The sequence below is a fragment of the Athene noctua genome, chromosome 17 (assembly GCF_965140245.1).
Source record: "Athene noctua chromosome 17, bAthNoc1.hap1.1, whole genome shotgun sequence".
NCBI classification, from domain to species: domain Eukaryota; kingdom Metazoa; phylum Chordata; class Aves; order Strigiformes; family Strigidae; genus Athene; species Athene noctua.
In genome coordinates, this window is record NC_134053.1 from 9,759,442 (window position 1) to 9,767,795 (window position 8,354).

Here is an 8,354-nt window from a genome sequence, read left to right on the forward strand (position 1 = left end):
AAAACCTCTTGCAAATACACTTTTTGATACGGGCTCTCAACTCATTGACACCTCGTGAAGATTTGAGATGTATTTGAGCAATTAAAACAGTAAAGGGAAGTTTGAAATCTTTGTGGTAGTATAGCTAAGTAGAATGCCTTGCTCTTGGCTCCAGTGTCAGAACAGTTTAATGCTCGGTGTAAGCTAAGGGCAATTATTCTTCCTGGACCAAATTAAGAATCTGTTTACTGGTACTGACAGATGATGTGCAGCTCCCATATTCGAAGCTCTTGCATTTCCAGGGTGGTTCCTCAGATAGTGCTTGTGTCACAGTGTGCAAGAGACATAACCAGGGAGTCCGCACTGCTGGTGCCAGCGCTGGCAAGACCTCTCCGAAGGTCTGGCTGAGGATTTGTCTGTAAATAGGAAACACGCAGACACGGGCGCTCGCAGGAGAAGCTCCGGGCAGCCGAAACCCGGGAGGAGGCTCCTCCAGCCCCACGCTTCGCCGGGCGCGGGCAGCGCCCCTGCCAGTCCCCGGAGCAGCGTGCCACGCCCCCCCGCCGCCCCGCTCCTCCATCCCCGGCCCCGCCGCCCACCGGCGGCCGAGCGCGTCCCGCCGCCCGCGGGAAAGGGCCGGGCCAGGCGGGGGGAGGGCGCCCCGCGGCTCCTCATATAGCGCTGCCCGGCGGCGGTGGGCCCAGAGCCGGCTCGGCAGCCGCCCGGGGCGAGTGGTGCGGACCCGCCGCGCCGTCCTTTCTCCGGGAGGCTTCGGTGGCGGCGGCGGCGGCAGCATGACTTCGGCGGCGCTGGAGATCTTGGGGCTGGGGCTGGGCATCCTGGGCTGGGTGGGAGTGATCCTGGCCTGCGGGCTGCCCATGTGGCAGGTGTCGGCCTTCATCGACGTGAACATCGTGGTGGCGCAGACCATCTGGGAGGGGCTGTGGATGAACTGCGTGGTGCAGAGCACGGGGCAGATGCAGTGCAAGGTCTACGACTCCATCCTGGCGCTGACGCCCGAGGTGCAGGCGGGCCGGGCGCTCACCGTCATCGTGGCGCTGCTGGGGCTGGTGGCGCTGATGGTGACCGTGGTGGGCGCGCAGTGCACCAACTGCATCCGGCCCGGCAAGATGAAGTCCCGCATCGTGATCGCCGGCGGGGCCATCTACATCCTCTGCGGGGTCCTGGTCCTCATCCCGCTCTGCTGGTTCGCCAACATTGTCATCAGCGACTTCTACGACCCCACCGTGCCGCCGTCCCAGAAGCGGGAGATGGGGGCCGCGCTCTACATCGGCTGGGCGGCCACGGCCCTGCTGCTCTTCGGGGGCTGCCTCATCTGCTGCTGCTCCTGCTCCCAGCGCGACGAGACCTCCTTCCCCGTCAAGTACTCGGCGCCGCGGCGGCCCACCTCCAACGGCGAGTACGACAAGAAGAACTACGTCTGAGCCGGGGCTGCCCCGCGCCCCCGGCCCTGCGGGGACACGGACAGACGGCTGCGAGCCGCGCCGGCAGCGGCTGCGGGGAGCTCCCCGCTCCCCTGCCTAGAGTCTCTTCTTAACGGGGCCCCCCGTAAAGCGGCAGCCCTAGGCAGGGCAGCGCCCCGCCAGCCCGGCGCCGCCGGGGACCCGGTACTGACCGTCCGCGGTGCCGGGGCGCGCAGAGCCCTCCCCGGCCGAACCCGCGTCTGCGCGGCCCGGGGCGGGCCGGGGGACCCGAGGAGCCCGGGCGAGCCGGGGCCGTGTCTGCCGGGCCGCCCCGTCCGGGCTCCGCCGCCGCCGGCCCGCCCGGTCCCGCCGCAGCTCCCGGTGAGGCCCGTGAGCGCTCCACCGCCCGCTCTCGCTGCTGGTGCCGCTCGGGGCACCGCCAGGCTGGCGGGACCGGGCCGTCGGGCGTGCACCGTCGCCGAGGAGAAGCTTCCCTTCTTCGTGTTCTCTCCTGAAAACCTGCATCTGCCTGTTCCGCTGGGACTTTCACTGGTTAGGGGGTTTTTGTTCTTGTTCTGTTCTGTCTAAAGCATGACACTAACCTCGTCCTTAATCCCGCAGGCAAGTAAGTGTTTGGAGAAAGGTATTTCATTTTTTTTCTGTTGTTTCAGCCTCAGAGGAGTGCGTTGGGGTGTGTGTCTTGGAGACCTTTGAAAGAGGTTTCAGGTAGTTGCTGTTGTTTAGTGGAGTACAAACCAGATTACACCAGGTTGCCCCTTGAGGTTCTTCATCCCTTCTCGTTCATCAACTTCTGTTTTTACTTGAATATGAATTCATTGCCAGAAGGATTGGAGGACTAGATTCAGAGATCTAGGAGATCTTTGTGTGTCCTGGCTTCAGCGGGGCCTCTCTCTGCATCCTCCCATCTGCACTACAGGAGACTGCAAACATGAAAGTTGCCCCAGATCCCGATGGCGGGGGGTATGGACGGCTCTCACGGCCTTCTTGCCAAGCCCCGCTCGCTGCCAATTTTGAGTTGTGTGTTCGGTTGGACATGTGCTTGGTTGGCTCCCCACTGTAGTTTTATTAACACGTGCTTTCCTTCATTTACCAAATCAAGCAAAAAAATTGCTAGAAGAGTTTTACCAAATATCTCGACTGAGACTTTATGCGGGCTCATCAGGAGATGTGAAGTCAGGGCTCTCGCAGCTCCTCTGTAATTGCTCTGGTAACACAGCAGGCTGGAAGGAAGATGCTCTCGGCAACATAACTCTCATTTTCTGAGCTCAACACCTGATAAACTTTGCCATAACCTGGAATATTAGTCTACACATTTTCATTTTACACTGCAGAAACAAACTTTTTTTAAAGGAAGGGTTAAGGGGTGGTGTGATAAATGTACAAGCAATTTTCATGGAAAAGTAAGTCAACACCAAATTCTGCTACAGACCATGGCAGCATCTGTATCACCATAAGGATTTTTCTGCCAAGAGTTAGAGAGGGAACGTGCTGTTCATATTCCTTGGAGCACAATGCTACGACCTTGTGGGTCCCTCACAACCATGTAGCGATACAGCACACACCTAACCTGATCATTAACTCTCACAACTTTCTGGTAACGCCAAGACTTACGGACTAACTGTAGCTGTGGGTTTGTGACAGGTTGACATTTACTGTGTTCTTACCTTGCTTAGCAAACTTTAGACTCCGGTGGTATCAATATGTACACAGACCTGAATGAGAGACTAAAGCCTTGCCCCCTGCAAATTTTCATGTTGAATATTGAGCACATGATTTACCCTTTTAAACATAACCGCTTTCCTTTTTAAATACAAAAATTGCAGGGTCTGAGCCCATCAGAGAATACAAAAGCTGAGCAATATGTCTAAAACTAGTTTTGTTCTATAAAAATGTGCAGTTCTTATACAATCTGCATTTAAATAAAAGCTATAATATTGTTGTTATGATGTGATACATAGTTCTGGTACAAGAATGAAATATTCTGTATTTCATCATTACAACTTTTTTTAAACAGTGTAACCTTGTAAACTGTAAATGTATTTAAATGCATATATTTTGCAAGAAATCTACCAAAGTTGGCTTGTTACATGGTTTGGTGCCTTTATTTGTCTTATGGTTACTTTATTTTTATTTTAAATTATAATATCCAACTGTATTTGTCACCCAGCCCATAGACACTACACACTCACTCAGCTCTCTTGTGTCTAACAAATGAGTCAACTGATACCAGCCCAAATCCTGGACCTCACTTTCTTTTGTCTCCAATTAAAGAACTAAAAGCCAACCCTCACTGACAAACACACCTCCATGTATCTGTAATGCAGAGCCTTTAGAAGTGCTGCAGGTTTTGGGCTCCGACCAAAAGATGAAATCGTTCTGGGCAGTGCATTGCTAGCATTTAAAATCAAATCAAAAGCGGTGACTTGGGAGAGGGAGGGAAACCCACACCTTAGAAAGGAATTTTTTTTAACAAGCCAAACTTCTTGATGTGTAGCTTTGTGTCGCAGCAGGGCTGGATCCTCTTATAACCAAAATCTGAAACAATTACACACCAAAACCTCTTGGAAGAAGCCAGCGCTAACTGTGTATGTGCTGGTAAACACAGCATCATCCTGCCAAAAACATAACCTGTTGCTGATGTAACAAGGTTTCGCTGAGGTCAGTGGGGCAGTGCCCAACAATACTAGCAGGAAGTGGGGCCCATTTTTAAAAATATTTTTATATTTTATCTCATCCTTCAGTATACTTACTTGTTGCTGTGCTTTAAAAAAATAACCCGAGAGAAGTCACTGGCTTCAGGGTAAAAGTCTAAGTTGGTATTTGCTATGTTTTGTTTTCCAAGAGCAAAGACCTAGTCCTGAACTGTAAGACTTGGAAGTGCTCAGGTTCAGGCCTGAACCTCATCCCAATGAAAAAGAGAAATCTATAGCACTTGTTTACTATTTTTGTTTTGTATTTATGATTTCACATAAAAATAAAAACATCTAAACCAATCCCTGAACAGGGTTACTGTGTTTTGTGAAAGGCACTGGATTGTTTGGGCTTAGGAAGATGGGGTGTGACATGCATGCCCAAAAGGCAACCTTCACCTGGGCTACCTCTGGTGGGGAGAGCTGGGTCACCTCTGGGGAAGGAGGAGGGACTGCTCCCTTGCAGAGCAGTCAGTATCTCAGCTCTCCACTGAAGCCTCAGACAAAAGAGCAAGGAGCAGCGGTTGGTCTTGTGATGTGAGCACATTAGGAAGTGGAGTGTGAGTCCCAACTATTTTGAGAACAGCTCTAAGCATGAAGCTTTTTAAGTTTTCAATTCCTACACGTTTAAAGTAAAAGGAAAAAAACACCCACTGCAGCTTGGATAAGCCCCAACCTGACCCGATATCCTAATTCTTTCTGCCACCCATTTTTTCTTTAAAAGTGCATTCAAGCTGAGGAAAAACATTTTCACAAATGCACCAGAACAGAACCTGTGAGAAAAGGGCTGTTAAAGGAAATTGTAGAGGCTAATTGCTAGTGGAGATATTTGCCTAAGTTACATGACTGCCAGGGAGGTCTTTCAATTTTTTTGAAGATTTTTTTTGGGGGGTAAGATTTTCAAGCTTTTCTAACAAACTGTTTCTTTAAAAAATGAAGAAAAAACATCTTCAAAGACTTCATTTTGCAGCATTCTTGCCAGCTGGGTTGAGATTAACAAAAGCTCCTTGCCACCCTCCCATTGCTATGCACATGCTGAGCTGGAAAAAGGGTGTCTGCTGGCTTGGCCTTTGTCCTGCTAAACGAACCATTTCATAGTTATAAATTTGAAAGTAACCCGCAGTTCATACCCTACAAATCTGGTTAGATCCTGTCTGTGCAAAGAAGGGAAATGCACCAGGCAGAGGGAAAAGGAAGCTCAATCAGTCACGTTTGCTGCAGGATGTTTAAGGAAATATTTCCTTTTCCTGCACAAAGATGTTTGTTGGGCATCTGTTCTTTGGAACATACTGAAACGTTTCACTCTTGGAGAGAGAAACCAGTCTAACTCCAGATTTTTATTTATAAATCTATTCCCTGATCAAATATTGGAACACAAGGAATTGGTTCTTTTTAATTGGCCATCTTTAAAACCACAGATGCAGGTAAATAGCCTCTTAAACATACTTTCCTCAAATTCAGACTGATCCTTACATCTGTAATGCTGATAATCCTGCCAGAAGCCCTATACCACATAAAAGTGCCATATTCATGCATATATTCAGCAATATATTAATTCAGTATTCAGCATCAGATGATACCCACAATGCATCCTTTTTTTGTTTTGTATACTAAAGAAGAAAATCATTAATTAAGTACACATGTTTGAGGACTTGCTTTTGTAAGCTTGGTAAGACACAGCGAATATTTCTGCTGTATTAATTGGGAGACAGCAGGTGAATTCTCTTCTCAGGCCACATATTGCATTTGTTTTACCTGTAGACTAATTGTGATGGGATAAATCATTCCAAAATCAGGGCCTCAAGTGAGCCTCCTATTTGTATTTTGGAAATAACCGAGTTCTATCTTTCTTACTTTGACCAGACTTTTGTGCATGTCTCTGTGTGTGTGTGACTGCTCCAGACTGTTCCTTGCTGATTCTCTGCAGGAACAACCTGTGTGTCTAGAAAACCCCTTCTTCCTACCACAACCTTCAGTTATAAGAAAAGGACAATTTCAACCACTGCGTCATTGATAAAACCTCCCGTGGCAACAGTTGCTTGGATACACAAGCCTTGCTTCACTTTTTCTTAAACACAAGATTGAGACATTCTGCCATGAATCAATTTAACGGTGTCCTTTGTCTGTGACATTTTGAGATTTTGTTTACAACACCGAGCTTCCCCCTCCTTCCAAAGCTCACCATGTAGCTTCAACCCAAAATCTGGCAAGGAAAGGTAGGACTGAACGTGGAAGCACATGTGTTATGTAGAAGGCATCTGCCCAGGGCTCGTGCAAATCTTCATCACCCGTGATTCCAGCTGCACCACTCTTATATTTTTCTGAGGTATGGATTTGCCTCACTGAAACTGGCACCTGCTGTCTGGGCTGCTGATCACCCCAAGATATTCGGGACTCAGAAGGTGAGCCAAGCCTATCCCACAGAAACTGCGAAGGAATTGTCACAACTGATTGTACATGTTGTGGTCTTGATTACTTCAATGCACAGTCACAAACATCCTCTCTGCCTCTTATTCAGACATGCACACACAGGGAGATTCAGGTAGTCCTTCACAAGTTTGTAAAATAAACACAGTATTGCACATCCATGTTTTGACAGACACTTGAACTGGGTAGATCCTATAGTCACTCTCACCAGTGCCACTTAAATAAGCTCAGGATAATGGGGGAGCATTTCACACAAACTTTAACACTTACAGTGTTAAAATACTCATCAGTAAAAGTCTGTTTTAAAACAAGATATCTAGAAAAATGAATATATCAATGAGCTTGGATGTTAAGCAGCCTGAATATAATTAACTGATGCATGTCATTAACTGATGCATTTACTGAACTGGCTTTAGCTTTTTATTTTGAGAGGAATGGGTTCATGCAGCATGGGCAACTGTACATACAGCACTGATATTCTTAAAGCTAAAGCACAGTGAGCCTTGAAACTGCTATCTAGCTGGTTTGGTTTCCATCCACAAAAGCGAGAAAAACACACCTCACTCCAGGACCCACAGACTTGTCAACAAGGCATGCCAATCTCATGACGTTAATATGGGAAAGTAAATTAAGAGAAGACCTCCACAACTGTACAGAACAGTACAAAAGGACTTTGACCAACTAGAAAACCAGGCAGAAAATAAAATAAGCTGCATCTTGTACCCTGATCCTCCTCAGAGCATCTTGTATGGCAAAGGCCATTCACATTGACTAAAGCCCAGCAGTAGCTGGTAGAGGATTTTTAGCAGGCACAAGGTATTCCTGAAGCCCAGCTGAGATGTTATTCACACAAGCTACTATTTCTTTTGGAACAAATATGTTTAGACAGGCTGAAGTGCCTCAGTGCTATTATGTACAGCAATAGTGGAGGACAAATTCCTTGCTACACCTCAGGTCCCAGTCCAGGGAGGTTCCCTTCCCGTGGATCCTCCAGGCTGCACCAGCCTGGCTGAGAGTTTGCCTGGCACAGGAAGGTGCGCTGGTGTACACAAACATAACAGATGAGATGAAGCCAGTTCATGTTTATTTACAGTGGAGAACAAAAGTAAGTATTTAGAATAGCTGATTTTCACAGGTAAACAACAGGTAACCCTCTCAAAAGTGACTCTGACTCAATGAGCAAGCTATGAACTCTGTGCCAGTTGTAACATCACTGTGCATCACTCATTGCTGCCTAAGTCCTGCAAGGAGGAGAGTTACATCTGTGCAGATTCTAGGTTTTAGCACCTTATAGCACCAGCTGTGCTGGCTGTGGAATTTTTTTTAAGATGAGCAGAAGATTTGAATGGGTTAAACAAATGCACCAAAAGCCAGGGGATGCACAAAACCAGATCCTACGATAACATTTTTTAATCTGGTAGCAAAGACAGTTTGCAGTGTTAAATGCATTTTGGAGTTCAGCTGTGTATGTTCCTAGAATTCCAACCAACCAGGTTAGCTGGCAGAGGTCTCAGTGACGTCCATCTTGATCTCATACCAGGTACTATGGCAATTAATCTAACTACATGTGAGTACCTGTGGGCTCTGTTCCCACTCTCAAACACATTCTGACCTGAATCAATTCCCCCCTGTTATGCTTGTACATAACTCATTGGTGTTAACGGTTTTTGTAATCAGAACACTTCCACGGAAGGTTAAACCTTAAGAGAATTTAGTCTTGGGCACAAAAGAGATCACTCAGAAAAGAAAAATAGGCACTCCTTGACAAGAGCATATGTGAAATCCCCAAATGGTACGATTCAGTTTCAATATA

General features: G+C 47.5%; 1 protein-coding gene across 1 annotated transcript; it reads left to right on the plus strand.

Annotated features, from left to right (window-relative positions):
* The first annotated feature begins 624 nt into the window (after positions 1–624).
* On the plus strand, positions 625–4,412 carry CLDN5 (claudin 5). The gene has a single exon (XM_074921388.1). The coding sequence runs from the start codon at positions 774–776 to the stop codon at positions 1,422–1,424; it is 651 nt and encodes a 216-aa protein (XP_074777489.1). The 5' UTR covers positions 625–773; the 3' UTR covers positions 1,425–4,412.
* The last annotated feature ends 3,942 nt before the right edge of the window (positions 4,413–8,354 follow it).

What these genes read in the sequence shown, in the direction of transcription:
- CLDN5 (XM_074921388.1), top strand. Translation starts at nt 774, where the DNA reads ATGACTTCGGCGGCGCTGGAGATCTTGGGGCTGGGGCTGGGCATCCTG.